Source organism: Talaromyces rugulosus, chromosome I (genome assembly GCF_013368755.1).
Source record: "Talaromyces rugulosus chromosome I, complete sequence".
In the NCBI taxonomy this organism is placed as follows: domain Eukaryota; kingdom Fungi; phylum Ascomycota; class Eurotiomycetes; order Eurotiales; family Trichocomaceae; genus Talaromyces; species Talaromyces rugulosus.
Genome location: NC_049561.1, coordinates 6,030,831 through 6,048,773, shown reverse-complemented (window position 1 = coordinate 6,048,773; position 17,943 = coordinate 6,030,831). Strand labels below are relative to the sequence as shown.

The following is a 17,943-nucleotide window of genomic DNA, read 5'->3' as shown; positions in this document are numbered from 1 at the left end:
TTGAATAGCTTCTGTCGCTAGCAACATAGAACCAACTGAGTATTCATTGCGAGTTTTACAGTTTTACGACTAGTTGACTGCTCAGCCTGGTTGCCGACGAATCAGTTGCTAGTTATTTATCAAGTCACGGGACTTGGCGTACCGATGGTCCGATTACGTCCATCGCTCCTTCCTCCGACCAGCGCGCCTTCCTGCCCTGTCATTGGCGTGGTCCCACCTAGCTGCCCTTGTTATTTTAACTTATTAAGCTGCATCCCTGCCCAGCTTCTTCCTGTTCTGTTCCTTATCACACCTCCCCTTCCCCCCCCGACTTTCCTTATCGTCACTTGTCTCTTGTATCCTCAGTCCTGGTCGTCTGCTCATTTCCACTACATCAACATCGATGAACGAATCCTCCGACGAGCCTCCTTTAGACCGTCCCGGCATATGGAATCGTATCAACGCCTTCGTCTCCCGTGCCACCGAGCGCCACGGTCCCTCTGGCCGTGAAAAATCCGTCCTTCCAGTGACAAACGCGCCATCAAAGCAGAATGGCGGCCTTGCAGACACACACGCCGCGCGCCAGCCTCCGGTTGAGCTGCACCAGTCCAAGGACACATCATACAGCAATGGCGACAGCTCTACGACCGACCCCGGACAGACAGTTTCGGTGGATACGCAGGATGGAGAGAAGAACTCCGCCCTAGAACGCAAACAGTCGTTGGCCTCAAGATTCATCACCTCTACCAAGTTGATCTTGTTTTCTAGCTGGGTCAACGTACTCCTCGTCTTCGTGCCTATTGGTATCGCCCTGGGCGCCATGGAAAAAAGCATGGGCGACAGAAGCCCGGTCTCGCCCACCGTGATCTTTGCTCTCAACGCCATCGCTATTATCCCCCTGGCCTGGATGCTTGGCTATGCCACAGAATGTGTTGCCTCCAACATGGGTGACACCATCGGCGCTTTGCTGAACGTGACCTTTGGCAACGCTGTTGAACTAATCATCTTCATCATCGCGCTGGTTGCAGATGAAATTTCCATCGTACAGGCGTCTCTTCTCGGCTCTATTCTGGCAAACCTGCTCCTGATTTTAGGAATGTGTTTTCTGTTTGGCGGACTTCGCTTCCGTGAGCAAGTATGTTATTGTTTTATCCAGATATATTGTTTAGGCTGCAGTACTGACTATGCTACAGCTTTACAACTCCGCCGTTACCCAGATGAGCGCCTGTCTCCTGAGTTTGAGTGTCATTAGTCTACTCTTACCGGTTAGTCTTCTTTTCGCCACCCTATATATTCATTTCTAACCAGATATAGACTGCTTTTCACGCCTCGTTCAGCACCATCGCAAGTGCGGACGCTGCCGTTGTCAAAGTCAGTCGGGGCACCAGTGTTGTAAGTGACTCATTCGGCCGGCTTCACTCGCCACCTGCTCATAACCTCCGCAGATCCTACTTTTGGTGTACATTTTGTATCTATTATTCCAGCTCAAGTCTCACTCGTACATTTACGAGAGCACGCCACAGTATAAAATTGACGAGGAATCCCACCCCGGTGTCCTCGCCGATATCCTGAACTCATCATCTAGCTCGGAATCCTCAGACGACAACGATACCGATGCCAGCTCGGGGTCTAATACCACCGTCAAGAGGATCAGAAACGCACTACGAAAGAAACGTCGTCGCAAGTCCAGTTCAGCCTCGAAAGAGTCTACCTCGGTTCGGTCTCCATCCTTTGTCCGAACCGGTTCCTCTGGTTCTCAGGCCCTCGAGGACGGTTCGACAAATATTTCCGCAATCATTCCGATTTCTGCACGCGATGAGCCCGAAGCTGAGCGGTCGATTGTTGCAGGCTCCTCCGCCGTAGTCTCGAGTCGTGACTTTGAAAGTGACAGACTGCCCTCGGCCGTGAAGAAGTCGAAACGCAAGTCTTCCCGGCGATGGAAACACGCCAAACACTTGAAATTCAAGGGATACCGCGATGAAAGCAGCGACGAGGACGTTCCGCCGCCACAGATCGCCGTTGATCCCGCTCCTCAACTTGAGGCGCCATCGGCGGCTGAATCCCAGCGACGCCCGTTCAACCTGCGTAACTTGCCATACAAACCGGCGATCTCTCGTGTTTTAAGCACCAACGTCTTCACCCCGGCTCAGACCCTGCAAGTACCTAACACGACTACAGCATCCGGAAGCCAGCGTCCAGATCTTCGCCGTACGAGCTCATTGCCAGATCGTCTCGATGGCCAGGCTATTGATAAAAAGCCCATCACTGCAGTTATACCCTCTGCTCAACCTTTGCCTCATTTGGTTTCCAAGAAGAGTGTGGAGCACAAGGAAGACAGCGACGAAAAGCCAAAACTTTCTCGTAGCGCGGCTTTGATTCTGCTATTGGTGACGACTGGCCTGGTTGCTGCATGTGCCGAGTTCCTGGTTGATTCGATTGATTATCTTGTTAGTACTACTGGGGTCAGTCAAGCATTTATCGGTCTGATTATTTTGCCTATTGTCGGGAATGCCGCCGAGCACGTCACTGCCGTCACCGTCGCAAGCAAGAACAAAATGGATCTTGCCATCGGAGTTGCTCTTGGAAGCAGCATCCAGATTGCGCTCTTTGTCACGCCGGTGATCGTCCTCCTTGGATGGATTTTGGACAGGGAAATGTCGCTCTACTTTAGTTTATTCGAAACCGTGTCCTTGTTTGTTTCGGCCTTTATTGTCAACTATCTCATGCTGGACGGCCGCAGCAACTACTTGGAGGGAGCCTTGCTCATTGCGGCGTATGTGATTATCGCAGTGGCGGCGTTCTTCTATCCCTCTTGTGACGATACCAGCACCGCCAATGGCGGACCTCTCGATGGTTCTTGTCGTTAAGTGTCAGGATTTCGGAAGAGTTGGGCTCTGAACGAAGAGAAGCTACACAGAGACAATTGCACGGCCACGGGAGATTTTATTAAATGATTGTAGCGGGAGGAGATTGCGGGGACGATTTGTTTCAAATTTGGTTGGAGTAGCACATAGTTAACAGATTGAACTAACTCATTTTAATGGAATTGATAATTTGGAATAATTGTGGCGCAGCATTATTAAAACCGTGTATTCAATAAATAATATTGTGACCGCACTCGCGATAGTGACGGGTTGACCTGCACAGCCACACGTCATGCGGTCATATTTCGGGCCATCGATCACAGATGTCGCCAAGAGGTCGGCCATTATTATGACTCCATTGTAACTGCGGATGGGAGCTCTACCTTTATATTATTCTTCCCCTCACTACTACCATTCACCACTTTCCTCTACAACCAGCACATTAGACAAACCTCAAGACCTCCAATCTCAAGATGTATAAACCTCCCCCCGGACCTCCTCCCGGCTGGACAGAAAATAACAACCAGTACCAGCCCCCGCCAGGTCCCCCGCCAGGCTGGACTGGTACAGCAAACACTCAGCAGCAATATCAACCTCCTCCAGGCCCGCCTCCAGGTTGGTCAGAAAGCAATAACAGCAACCAGCAGCCTCCACCAAAATACACCCCTCCTCCAGGCCCCCCTCCAGGTCCTCCTCCCGGATGGACAGACACCAAGTTTGACCCAGCAGCAGAGCCTCCCCCATACCATAACTGGGAAGAGGCTGTCCCCGATACATCGACGCTGCCACCGCCACCGAGTTTTTCGCAGTTTGCGTCGCAGACGGGGAATGCGTCGGAAGATGATGCAGGTGTGTTTTTTTTTTGTTTCTGCTTGAAAGATGGAGCTTTCTAACTAGAGATGTCGGTTCACAGAACGTGCACTTGTCTTTGTTCAATCGAAACCATTATGGAGACCGGTTCCGGTGAGTTTATGGTCTTCGTACCGTGCATCTACGAGTCTATGCAGGAAAAGACTACGTAGTTACTAACTTGTATAGCCCCCCGAAGCTGTCTACCGTAGTACTTTACAGGGTGACATCCGCCCTGTACGGCCAGCCGAATTCAAAGGCGACCTAAAAGTCTATGGAAATGGGAAGTGGAGAGGCAAAAGTGCCAAAAACTGTACCGACTGTGTCATCATATCCATGGTCCCACTATACTACGCCATGCGAGATTCGCCACTGCATACGGAACGCTCCAAAACGATATACTTTGAAGTCAAGATCCGTAGTCTTCATCAACGGTTTTCTCGCGGAGATGAGTCTGGGCTGTCGATAGGGTTTCTGGCCCAGCCATACCCAACCTGGCGTTCTCCCGGTTGGGAAAGGGCTAGTGTGGGTGTCTTTTCTGATGATGGCGGTCGCTTTGTAAATGATCCAGCTGGGGGCAAACCATTTACGGAGCCTTTTAATGTTGGGGATACGCTGGGATTGGGCATGACGTTCCACTTGCCTGATGGGAATACCCAGTATCAAGCGGCAGCAGCACCCACGCCAAAGGCGAAGGTATTCTTCACTCGAAACGGGCGCGAGTCTGGTGGTTGGGATCTAGATGAGGAGATGGATGCCGAGGCTGGTGGCATCCAGGGGCTTGAAGGCGACTTTGATCTGTATGGAGCTATTGGCGTATTCGGGGGCGTGGAGTTTGAAGCCTGCTTTGATCGCAGTGGGTGGATGTGGAAGGGCTAGAAATCTTGCGCGGTAGTGAGTAATAGTACTTGCTTGCACACTGTAGTCAAGCTCGAGCTTCTTTGATTACTTAAAGAAAGTTTATTATTGCTCGAGTTAAAAGGCACCGCTGGTATACCTAGTCATGAGAGAGTAGTAATAAATTTATAGTGCCGCCCCACATGACCGCACGCCTTATCAGTGCGTTTTCCCTCGGCAACTCTGCCTGAGCAGACATGGAATAACTACAACTTACACAACCCAGCAATGCCTCGCTCGAGGAAATACTCAAATGCCTCGTCAGAGTCCTCTCTGCCAGAGCGCAACCAAGTGAGTCTCACGCTGCAAGGCCGCTTTTCGTTCTTTTCGCAATTTTTTCTTTCTTGCTAACCACCCGGCATCAGGAGCTTGAGAGCATGTATGACTACCTGGCAAAGGTCATTTTGGTAGGCCCGAGTGGCACAGGGAAGTACGTATTCGACACGAAAATGGTTGCTTCCTTATTTTCTGATATGCTAATAGTGCTCTAGGTCATGTCTCCTCCATCGGTTTGTCAAGGACGAATGTACATACCCACAAAAGCTATAATCACATGCGACTACACCTTGATGACTGACTAACTGGTATTTCCAGGGCGGGTCCTTTCATCCCAAACGATCGGAGTCGAATTTTCCTCAAAGATAGTCAAGGTCGGCACAGGCCCACGTCGGAAACGAATCAAGCTACAATTGTGGGACACTGCTGGCACCGAGCGCTTCCGGTCTGTGTCAAGGTCGTACTATCGCGGTGCAGCGGGGGCTATCCTTGTGTACGACATCTCCTCGTACAGATCCTTCACCGCGCTGCCGACGTTTCTCATGGATGCGCGCGCCCTGGCGTCGCCGAACCTTACTGTCTTGCTGGCTGGCAACAAGACCGATCTTCTCGACGAGTTTGCGGCCGACGATGACGATGAAGATAGTGATGATACCGAAAAGGCCCCCTCGACGTCTCCCTCGATGACTTCTGCTAGTATATGTAGTAAACAATCGTCGTCTTTTGCCTTTGAATCCAGCGGCGGCTCGATGCGCTCTATCGCGGGGCCTAGCGCTGGCACACGTCTGACGGCAACGACCTCAGCCCACGGCCGCGAAGTTAGCGATTTGGAAGCGTTGGAATGGGCAAGAAAGTCGAATATACCTGTGGCGGTGGACGTCTCGGCGCTTTCCGGGCGCAATGTCGACGAGCTGTTTAATCGACTGGCCCGGATGATCCTCACAAAGATCGAGCTGGGCGAGATCGACCCTGATGATCCGCAAAGTGGCATTCAATATGGTGATGCCGGGGTATGGCCCTCCTCCTTGGGCGACGGTGGTAGCATCCGCAGCGGCCTTACTGTCGACGACAACAGCAACCAGTTACACAAGGGGCGGAGCACAAGGAAACAAGGTGGTGGTGGTGGTGGTGGTTCCTGGACGAGCAGCGCCAGAGAATGGGAGTCGGTATTCCGAATACGCGGAGGTCAGAGGGGCAACAGGGGCTGTTGCTAATGTGAGTCTTACTACTACTGTTTTTGTCAATCGTTTGATACCCTTGGATACTCCTTTTTTTTGTTCATATCTATCTCATTGCATATACCCCCACGGCATTTTCTATGTTTGCAAATATTTCAGCGATTATTACTTCTTTGGATTTTCACTTGTCATATCTCATTTATCTAGTTTCAAATACCAGCAATCAGGGTCTTGATCCCCTTGCCCATCTTGACATCCTTGATCGCATTCTCAGCATCTTCGAACTTCACCTCGCCGGTAATCAACGCTTTCACGTCGATTCTACCCGTAGAGACCAGCTCGATGCCGAGCTTGTAGTCTCCGCTGCCATATCTGAAACTTCCCTTGACATTCAACTCCTTGGTGCAAGCCGCCATGATTGGGAAGGTGATTTCCGACCTGCCCATGCCTCCCTGAACATATGTACCGCCAGTCTTGAGGACGTGAATACCCGTGTGCACTGATGGCTCTGCGCCGGAAGCGTCAATGACCACATCGGCGCCGGGTCCGAGATCGTTCTCCTCCTTCATGCGAATGGCGTTTTCCTCTGAAGACACTTTGTCCGGCATGAACGTGGACGTGGCAGTGTATTTCTTTGCAAAGTCCAATCGGGTTTGCTGGATATCCACAGCAATGATTTTGCTCGCGCCAAACGCCTTTGCGACAGCACAGCACAAAAGGCCCACGGGGCCCGAGCCAAAAACAACAACAGACGAACCCGGTGTGACTCCCCCCTGTTTCACAATATGCACGGCAACCCCCAGGGGCTCCATCAGAGCTCCTTCTTGAAGTGACATTGTCTCCGGCAGCTTGTAGCAGAAATCTTCTGGCAATCGGTAGTACTTGGCCAGGGTGCCATCGTAAGGCGGCGTAGCAGCGAATGCCATGTCGATACACAGATTGTATTTGCCGGACTTGCACGGCTCGCAGCGTCGACAGGGGATACCGGGCTCGAGAGCCACGCGATCTCCGACTTTCAGCGTCTTGACGGAGGCGCCGACTTGGCTGATTATGCCAGAGGATTCATGGCCGAGGACCATGGGCTCACGTACGACGAATTGGCCGATTGAGCCATGTTCCCAGTAATGGACCTGTGTATCTGGCTGTTAGGGGCGCATACAAAGGAAAAAAAAAAATGGTTGGATGACTTACATCACTGCCGCACACTCCGGTATACTTGACGTTCACGAGGACGTCATGACGGTCTATGATCTCAGGAACCGGGCGGTCCTCAAACTTGACTTGTTTGATTCCCTCGAGAATGAACGAGAGGTTCTAGCCGCTAGTTAGTTTTCGCGCGCTCTGTTTGAATCAATCGATCTGCTTGCTTTCGACTTGCCTTAGCTCCTGACGTAGACATGGCGTGTGATGTGATAGAAAGACCCGGCCAAAAGAGAGACAAATTTCAGGGAGACGGACAAGTACCGGAAGGTTTATATGGGTAGTGCAAGCCAACTCGCACGAGAAAAAAAGTAAAATTTGCAGGTCATCTGTTCTCCCCCTCCCCTCATATGGCGGGGAGCTTCTCCGCCAAAGCTTGGGCGCAGAGAGGTTGATTCCGCCGGACGTTTTACCCGCGACTCTGGTTAATTAGCCGTGGGACTTTAACCGGGCGGACGGATTGCCGCTTTTGGCGAGACCGATCTGTATTAACATCACGATCAAGTGACATTATTAATGGTAGTTGGGAGTTGACATGAAAGCTTATTTCAACGGCAGTTAGCAACCGCTAGTAAATAATATTCAGGAATTATTATTATTTCCAGCTAGTTGTAGTAAGTTGAGGAACGCGCAGTCCAGGCTAGACCGCTCTGGGACAGGCCCGCCAAGACCTCAAGTTCGGGCACTTCTCCGCGAACGGCGAAAGCTTCAAGCTGCACCTCTCTCCGCTAGTTTGACTTTCAACTTCGCCTTACGCTCGCCTGCTCCTTGCCAATTTAGTCGATGCCAGTGACACGGCCTGACTGCAGTCGTCGCTGTTGATTCGATTCCTAGAGTCGACTCTGACGCCATGAGATACTCGACGCTCCCCATCAAAGCCGGCGGCCAGCGTCTCGGTCGCCTGCCCTCGTCGCAACATGCCCGGAATGCGTTTTTCCTCAATCGCCAATTCAGCTGCTCCAGACAAGTCCGAGAAGAACCAAAGGGGAATTTCCAGGGACAGCTCTACGAGAGCACCAAGCAGCGGCTGAAGCGCGAACGCGCAGAGCAGGAGAGATATTCCCAGTATCAGACGCAATCCCCGGGTGCTCGCTATGCCGCGCTACTCTTTGGTATGACTTTTGCTATGTTCCGATTGGTTTGTTTTATGATCGACACTGATAGGGTAGAATAATAGTCGTGACATTTTTCACTGCCGGCGGATATTATCTCGGATCGTTCAATCCTGCTCCCCCTCCAACCTCCTCCACCGTCAGCCTCTCGGATATACACACTATCAGACACAACACGACCACTGCAAATCTGCAAGCTGCCTGGGCCGACTTTGCCGGAATCGTCGGCCAGGACAATGTCTCGACTAATGAAAACGATCTTACTTCGCATTCCGGTTCCGAGTTCTCGTCCTATTCCGAAAAGGATGCCGAGAAGCCATTCATCGTCGTGTATCCTGCTACGACGGACGAAGTCTCCCGGCTTATGAAGGTCTGCCACGAAAGGCTGATACCCGTGACGCCTTACTCCGGCGGCACCAGCTTGGAGGGCCACTATGCGCCTACAAGGGGGGGTGTGTGCATTGACTTTGGGCGTATGAATCGCATTCTCGAGCTTCACAAGGAGGATCTCGACGTCGTCGTGCAGCCTGCTGTTGGCTGGCAAGATCTAAATGAGGAGATCTCCAAAGACGGGCTCCTCTTCCCTCCGGACCCGGGTCCGGGAGCAATGATTGGCGGCATGATAGGAACGGGCTGTTCGGGCACCAATGCTTACAGATACGGAACTATGAAGGAATGGGTAGTGTCTCTTACGGTAGTCCTTGCAGATGGAACCATTATCAAAACGAGACAACGGCCCAAGAAGTCGAGTGCTGGGTATGACTTGACAAGGATGTTCATCGGCAGTGAAGGCACTCTGGGACTCGTGACAGAAGCAACCTTGAAGCTGGCGGTGAAGCCAAAGAGCGAAAATGTAGCCGTGGCCAGTTTCCCTTCTGTCCACCATGCAGCCGATTGTGCGAGGAGAGTCGTGGAGGAAGGCATTCCGGTTGCCGGCCTTGAAATCCTGGACGACGTGCAAATGAAATGCATCAACGCAAGCAAAACGACGCAGCGCGAGTGGGCAGAGGCACCCACACTATTCTTTAAATTCGGTGGGACCCCATCAGGAGTCAAGGAGCAAATCGGCATGGTGCAAAAACTCTCCAGGGCCGCAGGAGGCAAGACCTTTGAGTTTGCTCGCGACAACGACGAGATGAAGGAGCTCTGGAGTGCCCGCAAGGAAGCTCTCTGGAGCGTGATGGCTATGAAACGAGATCCCAGCGACCACGTGTGGACTACAGACGTTGCTGTGCCGATTAGCAAGCTTCCAGATATTGTGGAAGCGACGAAAGCGGATCTTACCAAAAGCGGATTGCTCGCTGGCATCTGTGGCCACGTTGGAGACGGCAACTTTCACGGTATGTTATGTCAACTGACACGAAAGAGAGAACCTAGCTGATTATACCTCCCTCAAGCCATCATCTTGTTCAACGACAAAGAAAAACCACTGGTAGAAGAAGTCGTGCACCGCATGGTCAAGAATGCCGTTGAAATGGAAGGCACTGTCACCGGCGAGCACGGCATCGGACTCGTGAAGCGAGATTATCTACCGCACGAGGTGGGTGAGACGACAGTCGATGCTATGCGACGAGTAAGTGCCACCAACTTTCTTCAAAGGGAATCTAAGCGGCTTGCTAACAATCTATCAAGTTGAAAACTGCTTTTGATCCGCTGTGTCTGCTCAACTGCGATAAAATCATTCGGGTTCAGTCACCGTCTGCGGGCGAAGTCAAGAACTGGTAGTCCGATTAATTGCAATACGTTGTACATAGAGAATACATGTATAATTTTTTGTCATCACTTTGTATGAATCGTTTTGTGAGCAGACTGAATATATAGGAATTTCTATTTTGAACGTCTAGCATTTCAATTTAATAGATTATTCCGTCGCCATTTTCCCCACTGCTGCTCTCGCCGAGAGTCATTGGAAATACGGTACGCGTGACGGCTATATGTACAAAACGGCTTTCACATGTTATATAGGTGTATATTACAATGGTCACATCAGTCCACGTCGTTGGGAGGTCCTGCTCCAGGCATGTGGCCTCCCTTCATTTGACTGCAAAATGCGACGAGGAGACCCTCCTCTTTGCTTTGTAATAGCGAGTTCTCGACCAAGTCATAAAGCGCACCCAATTGTTCGCGTTGCCCACAGGAGATTGTGAGCGTATTCTTGTCGGTTCGGCTCCCTCGGTCTGTGGTCGCCCTCGTGTTTTGATGATTTCATTGTCGGTTTCTTCGTCGTCGTCGTCATTATCAGGGAAGGAAACAGTCAGATTTGCCGCAACAGAGGCACGTCGACTGTTCTTTTCAACTTGTAAAGGAGATTCGTCATTGACAGTTTGTTTCGGGCTCAGATTCGGTGATTCCAGGCTGTTATTATTCCGGTGAAACTCACGCTCGGGTGCCTTTTTGCGAAGGACCTCGGCTTTCTTTCCCTTGTTAGCTTCTTTTTCCTCGAATGCGATACGAGCAGCGTGGATAGCGGCGGCGCGTGCTGTTGAATCGGATTGAGGTTGCCGTCTGGAGAGCCGCTTCCAAGATCCCCCGTGGAGATTTGATGCTGCATCTGTGTTGGCCCTTTGGATCATCATCGCCGTGTTAGAGTTGTAGGAAAGATCTACTGAAAATGTTCTCGTCGTTTTCAATTCACGGAAGGACGGGGAATCTTCATCCAGGACCGGGGTTTGCGCAATGTCAAAGCCAGATAGACTTCCATTGGTGGGTGGGAAATAGCCCTCGTCAATAGAACAGCGCTGAGATTCGCTGAGAGACGGGGTAAGCGACGTTGGCAGCTGCCGTCGCGGATGGACATAGGTTTGTCCGATTCTGTTTGTTGTATTTGAGGCGATTTCGGTGATCGACCGGGGATAGCTCGAAACGCTGTTACGGGGCTGGGACAATCGACTGTCCCTTTCGAGGTTTGTGTAGATCCCAAGGCCTTCCAGCTCTACCGAAGATCGCGACAGGTCGATCGATGTCGACGACCGCTCATCGCGAAGAGGCCGGCTTCTGATGTGGTGCGGTTTGATGCTGACCCGCGTGCTTTGGGTTCGCAGCTTCGGCAGCACGAGATGGCCATCCGGAGTCGCCGGCTCCGAGATAGGTGTGTCAAAGGCATTCTGAGAGCTATAGCTCGACGAGTGCCGGAGAATGTCGGGCGATGACTTTCCAGAGTGCGAATCGCGCCATGACCCGGGAGCTATGCTGCTGTTGTTGTAGGTCGTCGTGGTGGTGGTGATAGGGAACATCGCTAGGAGAAGCAATGCGGATGTCGATCAGTAACAAAAAATGGAACGGTGCGCCACGACGCCCATGTTCATGTCTGGTGAGAAGTCAAAGTAATGGGGTATATGGAGGTATATATACCGAGACAGCCGGCTGGGACGAGAGGAGAATAACTATGGGGTAGTCGCGGCAACAGGAGCAGCAGGAGATCATCCCAGCGCGCACTAGTTGCCGAACGCGACGCTCGACGCCAAGCCTATTCCGTCAACGACTTTGATACCGAAGTAACGGTCTGGCGTAATCGACTTCGATGTTGCTTCTGCCTGAGGGTCTGCGGGGGGAGGTTGTGCTATTATTAACTTGTTAACTTGTTATGCGTGCCTGAGAATGCCTTTCGATTCGCCACTGGCATCACAGCTCGCTCATGACGACGAACGCCCGGATTCAACCATGTCCCCGTGACATGCCCGGCACGTGACCGAGTTGCCGCTTTGGTAACTGCGCTTTTGGTCCCAACCGCGCTGAGGATTTTCTCCGCGCTCTATCAGCGACCTGGACGAACGCCCTGTCCCATCTCATCACCACGTTCGCCGGCCTGCCCAGCCGAGAATTGTGCCGGGACTGCTCTCGAGTTGCCCGGCTGCTTTATGGTCTCCCTTTTTTTTCGGGTTGTGCTGTGTTGCGCGTGCCGAGTGCTGAGCCAAGATGGTTTACGACTGGGAAGGGAAGCGCGACATGTGCTATCAGATGTATATTGTTGACAAAAAGGCTCTGGAGGAGATCATGGAATTCATGAAGGACACATACCAGTTTGCGCCTAGGTAAGTGGCGTCAAATGCAGCTGCAATTCTGAAATTGACATGTCTTTCTTTTCTTCTTCTTTCTATTTCCTATTGAACATGAGACTCATACATCTATGGCAGTAAACGCGCTTTCCAGACACAGTTTAAACGATGGGGATTCCCCTCAAAGCAGAATCCTGCCCACAAAAACGCCATGCTTGTGGCCCGCGTCAAGGAGCTCTGGGAACAAAACGTCAACCAACGCGAAATGCTGCGACTCCTAAACGACGAAGGGTTCAACATCAAAGAACGAGAGCTCATGCGGGTGCGCGCGAAAAACCGCTGGCTCCTCCGAGTCCCTAATGGCATGAAATCGCAGGCACCCACGACTACAACAACAGGCACTACCGCTACAGCTACAACAGGGCAGCCTGAAATTGAAACATCGGTCGAAGAAGGCGTGCTCACACTACAGCAGGAGATGTACGACGGCCATGGCCTTTCCAACGACACCGCACTGCTAACAAGCGAGCCGCCCATCCAATCCTCCCTGTCCCCGAGCATGTCGCCCGAAGTGCTCGCCAAACGAAAAGAGCGATTGGATAAACTACAAGCCGAAAGCGCCGAACGATGGGCCAGCCGAAAACGACGGCGACGGACGCGCGGTTGGGCCGGTTTACCGGCTGATCCTCCTGGACCACCTCGGTTCCCATCAGAAACCACACTTGATGAAAGTAAACAGTACCTCAGTTTGGACGCAGCGCTGTACCGCCAGATGCGCGACGATTTCCAAAAGATCTGCGAAGACGCCGGGTTTATCAAAAAGACGATTGCCGGGCCTGAACGATGGCAGGAAGCCAAGAATAGGTTGATTCGCGAATCGCCGCATCTCCGAAGCGTCTTTTACACGGATCCCTCGATGCCAGATACCGGCGAGTTGGAAGCTAAAAAGCTCGCTTTAGATGTCGTTTGCACAGACGTTACCAAAAGAATGAGAACACTGGAGAGCCGAATGACCATTGCCGAGGCAAAGAACGCTCTAGGCGTCAACCCCGAGGAGAGTCGCCAAATTCGGACGGCCTTCTACAACAACCTAAAAGCTGATCACTTCACCAGCAAACTCGAGGCGGGTGATGACCATTGGAAGGAATTGAAAGAACAGTGGATTCAAGGATCAGAGCTTCTCCAGCGGATCCTGACACCTGGACCAGTGGATCCCCACCATTCCACAAAAGTGAAAGCTATAGAAGTTCTCTGTCGCGATGTTATGAAGCGACTACGCGACGACCAAACAAAACGAGATCCCCTGCGAAAGCGGATAAAACAAAAATCCACTACTTTACAGACTAACACAGGCAATTCTATTTCTAATACGTCATATAACCATGGAATCAGTACTTTGGCATCAGAAGCGCTTGCCAGCGCATCAATGACACCCAATGAACTTGGCGAAATGCAAATAGACCCTTCACTCCTCCAGGCTGCAAACGATACGTCGATGGCAGGAAACTTCCAACAGAGCACCGAACCGACCTTTAGCTATGTCGAGTCCCTTCTTACACGCCCTCCAATCCCAGTGTATTTTCGCATCAGTCCCCATAGCCAAGTCCACGGCGCATCAAGGATGTGGGTTGAGAAACTAGTTTCGAGTTCGGTGATGGAAATGCGAAATCTCGTGCAACTGAAACACCCCGAATCTGCTGTTACCAGAATCGAGGGGATTGAAAAGGACGCCAGAGGAGACGAGATATCTTTTGTGATCGAGGAAGATGACGAGTTGGACGCTTATTTGACGCATATGCACGGGAAAAAGGCCTCATTTGTAATTCGTTTGAGTCCAAAAGGATAACGACAAGCTTAGATATATCATGACTAGACCACAAAATATTATAATTTGTTGAACATTTCTTTTTCTCTCTTCCTTTTTATGCGATTCGTAACAAGTTCGTAAATCATGGGCTCACGCCTGAGACTTGGCCTTTTCTCGCTCGGAGGGATTGTATCTGTTTTTGTAAGTTTGGGTTCCTGTAGATATAATGCCGTCGTATATACCGTAGCAATTTCTCAATCAGATCAACGTGTGTCATGACCATCCTTCGGCAGCAGTAGCGTTTGCAACCGAGTTGGTCCATCGCATCACTACAGCAGTCAGTATTCATGAACTCGGCGCTTCTCGTTCGAAAGTGGTAGAAATACCCATCTGGAACGCCATCATCGAGGAGCTGGAGGTATCGCTCCCACAAGTCGCCGACGACCTTGGAAAGTTGTAAGAATGGCTTCTTCTTCAAAGAATAGTTTGCGTGCGCGTCCATACCTTGCCACAAGAGAAACAGCGGACAGGAATAATCATTTTCACTATAGTCCCCGATTCGAAATAACAGCCGAAGAACGAGTGCGGCTCGAGTCTATATCCAGAAAATTTGTGGTAACCAGAATCAAATGAAGAAGGGAAGCTCAAATCTTCCGCATTCTCTTTCTTTCAGTACTTCTCCAACGCGCTAATCCATATAAGGCTAGCCTGTAGACACAAACGGCAGGCGGTCAACGGACGCTCGTGGGCCAGCCCACTTTTTTTTTTCTATCAAGAAAATTAGATCAGATCACGCTGGGACGTTGTCACAACCCTCGCTTCTCCCAATTGGCACATTCCATTTGGCGCAAGAGGATCTACGGTAGAACCTCTCCAAAAGCGTGATGTCTCCTTCAAGCGAGTTGGTTCATTCCGCCAAGCGACAACGGCCTGTTGACGCCGTGCAAGATTTGTCGCGGGTCGACGCCGACAACAGGCCAAAAAGACTCAAAACCCGGCAAGACGGGCAACCGAAAAAGGGCAAGAAAATTGGGAATTCTTCTACAGGCCAAATCGCGGTCCAAAAGACTCCCAAGTGGTCGCTCGATGTGGTCTCACGAGGACAGGTCTATAACACCGAGCCAGTGTTTTCAGTGGATGAGAAGTATGCCCCAATTGCAAGGTTGATGCCCTGTGGTTACAAAAGCTGACTTGATGGCTTAGGTACATCTTCTTGAGCTTGGGCAATGCGGTCCAGGTGTTTTCCATCCAAGCGCGCCGACCGATACGCATCCTGCAAATAGAGAAGGGTGGCCAGGTGACGGGAATAAAGACTTCCCCTCTTGATCCTCAACACATTTACGTATCCACCTCCTCTGGAAACCTTGTACGGGTTAACTGGGAATCAAACAATGAGGCCGGAAAATGGACACGTCTTGGGGAGGCAATTTGCTCCGAGATTATCCACGTTAATGTACAAGACAAGGAGCACATTGCGTACTTTTCAGTGACAAAAAAGGGGGCTGAGCAGTGGGTGATAAAGGTGAATACATTTTCACCTTCACAGCCGGGCAATTCTACCGAGACCGTAGTTTTAGAAAGCTCAAAACTTCTCGATCGGTTGCAAGTCCTTCAGGACGGCCATGCTATCGTCGCCTGTGCTGGGCAACATGCCGTTATTGGTACCCTGAGCCAAAAGCAACACAAGAAATCTCCTTTTAGCGGTTATGTGTGGAGAGAGGTCCGACTTCCCGTTTCAAAGATCACCTCTTTTGACACTAGAGAATTCCGCGCCCAACCCTCGGACAAGGCGACATCTATTGATCTAGCAATCGGAGAAGCTTCTGGTGCGATTTTACTCTACCAAGACATTCTCAGAGATGGCTCGTCTGGGGATATTGCCAAAAACGGTCTGCCTCTGCTTCAACGACTGCACTGGCACCGTGAAGCTGTTTCCTCTGTTCGTTGGTCGAGAGACGGTATGTTACTACATTTCCGAACATAAGAAGACGACACTGACTATCAAAAAGGCAACTATGTTATTTCTGGAGGCAAAGAGTCTTCTCTGGTTTTCTGGCAGCTGGACTCTGGACGCAAAAATTTCTTGCCTCACTTTCCTTCATCCATTCACGCAATTACCGTCTCCCCGGGTGGCGCACTCTATGCAATTCAATTGACTGAAAAGTCCATCATTGTTCTATCGGCCACCGAACTAGAACCAGTGGCGAGCATAAATGGCTTGCGCTTGCCAGCGATAGCCAACCTGGCAGATTTCAAGAAACAATATTCTAGCCAATATCCTGTTACACTGCACCCTAATCAACCTGAGAGGCTATCTGTGGCAGTTCCTAGCGATGGCTCCAAGGACCTCTCATTCCTCCACACTCTCAATGTCCAAACCGGCTCCTATATATCTCGACAGGCTCTTACGCGGACGAATGTTACTACTATGAATAAAGGACCTGAAGGTACCCCGATTGGCACGCCAAGCGTGAAATTTATGGATATGGGTGACGATGGCAAATGGTTTGTCACTGTTGATTCCTGGAGTCCGCCGCAGCCCGACCTCAAGGCCTTTGGCCCATCACTTTCCTTGAACCACCGCAGTGAGATTTACCTAAAGTTCTGGTCCTGGAATGAGACGCAAGAACTATGGGAACTAGTCACCCGTGTCGAGTCTCCTCACTTCTCAGCGGATAATCCAGCTGAGGTTTTCTGTCTTGCAGCGCGACCTGGGCGACACGAGTTTGTTACATTTGGAGCTGATAAACTTCTCAAGGTCTGGCAGCCAACTGCGCGACGGCAGAAGTCGTCCAAGAACCAGTCGTCCAGCCCTCTTGACTATACATGGAAATGCGGGAAAACAGTGGATTTGACAGGACATTTCAAGGCCGGTCAGAATTATGGAAAACCAGTTTTGGACTTTTCTGCCGATGGGTCTGTCCTCGCGCTGAGCACAAACAATGTCATTCATCTCGTCGACACTCACCAGTGGACTATCTGCTCTAGCCGCAGCGTTTCCTCTGAAATAGCACTGGCAGTCAAATTCCTAAACCAGTCATTGATCGTCCTCCTCAAGCAATCGCTTGTCATATGGAACATGGTCGACAATTGTTTGAAGACGGTCACGGATCCAACTGCCAAAACGTTCATTTCACTCGCAGTGGACCTTTCTGCAAACACCATTGCTGTGACCTATCTGAAGGGAACCTCCCGGCCTACGTACGGCATTTCAGTCTATGACGTCCCCCGTCTGAGTCCCCTGTTCCAGGCTGACATGGAGGAAATCCCCTTGAACCTGGTCTCCGACCCTAGCACGGGCGACTACATCGTTGTCGACACGTCGGCGAACCTCAAGCGTGCCAGCTGCCATGGTAGCAGGAAGAGCCAAGCCCTGCAAATTTCTACGACAGGATACGACGACCCGGTAGCCAATTTGAGCGGTATATTCGGCAACGGTGGCCAGATCGCTCCCAAGACGCAGCAAATCGCAGGTGTCGCAGAAGTCCAAATAAAGGGCTTGGATCGGATTTTCGACCGGGCACCCTCTTTTGCATTGCCGCCTGCGAGCGCTCTTTTCAAGGACGTGATCAATTCTCTAGTGACATCTTCTTAACTTGTTCGCTGTTCAAAATGATTATTATGGATACCGGGAGTAATGCATATAGCGTGTTATTATGTTGAACTTTTGTACTTACTATAGTATTTTCATTCCAAAAGTTCGGATAGTGTTTCTCAGCCTGTACATACTACATAGTACTTACTCCATAGGAGCATGAAGATAGTATTATGGACTATGTATGCACC

General features: G+C 50.9%; 7 protein-coding genes across 7 annotated transcripts; 4 read left to right on the top strand and 3 right to left on the bottom strand.

Moving 5' to 3' along the window:
• Nucleotides 1–382: 382 nt before the first annotated feature.
• Nucleotides 383–2,846, top strand: TRUGW13939_02076 (uncharacterized protein; the record flags this gene model as incomplete). Its single annotated transcript, XM_035485272.1, has 4 exons — nt 383–1,114; nt 1,173–1,244; nt 1,294–1,371; nt 1,425–2,846. 4 exons carry the CDS (start codon nt 383–385, stop codon nt 2,844–2,846), a joined length of 2,304 nt encoding a protein of 767 aa, XP_035341165.1.
• A 470-nt stretch (nt 2,847–3,316) lies between these two features.
• On the top strand, nt 3,317–6,079 carry TRUGW13939_02075 (uncharacterized protein; the record flags this gene model as incomplete). The annotated part of the gene is made up of 7 exons (XM_035485271.1): nt 3,317–3,692; nt 3,757–3,806; nt 3,882–4,548; nt 4,753–4,880; nt 4,955–5,019; nt 5,081–5,115; nt 5,184–6,079. 7 exons carry the CDS (start codon nt 3,317–3,319, stop codon nt 6,077–6,079), a joined length of 2,217 nt encoding a protein of 738 aa, XP_035341164.1.
• A 173-nt stretch (nt 6,080–6,252) lies between these two features.
• TRUGW13939_02074 (uncharacterized protein) lies at nt 6,253–7,754 on the bottom strand (the record flags this gene model as incomplete). Its single annotated transcript, XM_035485270.1, has 3 exons — nt 6,253–7,173; nt 7,235–7,357; nt 7,737–7,754. 3 exons carry the CDS (start codon nt 7,752–7,754, stop codon nt 6,253–6,255), a joined length of 1,062 nt encoding a protein of 353 aa, XP_035341163.1.
• Nucleotides 7,755–8,093: 339 nt separating this feature from the next.
• TRUGW13939_02073 (uncharacterized protein) lies at nt 8,094–10,080 on the top strand (the record flags this gene model as incomplete). The annotated part of the gene is made up of 4 exons (XM_035485269.1): nt 8,094–8,355; nt 8,421–9,695; nt 9,753–9,928; nt 9,988–10,080. The coding sequence occupies 4 exons, from the start codon at nt 8,094–8,096 to the stop codon at nt 10,078–10,080; spliced, it is 1,806 nt and encodes a 601-aa protein (XP_035341162.1).
• A 308-nt stretch (nt 10,081–10,388) lies between these two features.
• Nucleotides 10,389–11,588, bottom strand: TRUGW13939_02072 (uncharacterized protein; the record flags this gene model as incomplete). The annotated part of the gene is made up of 1 exon (XM_035485268.1): nt 10,389–11,588. One exon carries the CDS (start codon nt 11,586–11,588, stop codon nt 10,389–10,391), a length of 1,200 nt encoding a protein of 399 aa, XP_035341161.1.
• Nucleotides 11,589–12,270: 682 nt separating this feature from the next.
• TRUGW13939_02070 (uncharacterized protein) lies at nt 12,271–17,752 on the top strand (the record flags this gene model as incomplete). Its single annotated transcript, XM_035485266.1, has 6 exons — nt 12,271–12,386; nt 12,489–14,169; nt 14,420–14,613; nt 15,038–15,301; nt 15,361–16,115; nt 16,167–17,752. 6 exons carry the CDS (start codon nt 12,271–12,273, stop codon nt 17,750–17,752), a joined length of 4,596 nt encoding a protein of 1,531 aa, XP_035341159.1.
• TRUGW13939_02071 (uncharacterized protein) lies at nt 14,308–14,659 on the bottom strand (the record flags this gene model as incomplete). The annotated part of the gene is made up of 3 exons (XM_035485267.1): nt 14,308–14,350; nt 14,400–14,486; nt 14,544–14,659. 3 exons carry the CDS (start codon nt 14,657–14,659, stop codon nt 14,308–14,310), a joined length of 246 nt encoding a protein of 81 aa, XP_035341160.1.
• Nucleotides 17,753–17,943: the final 191 nt, after the last annotated feature.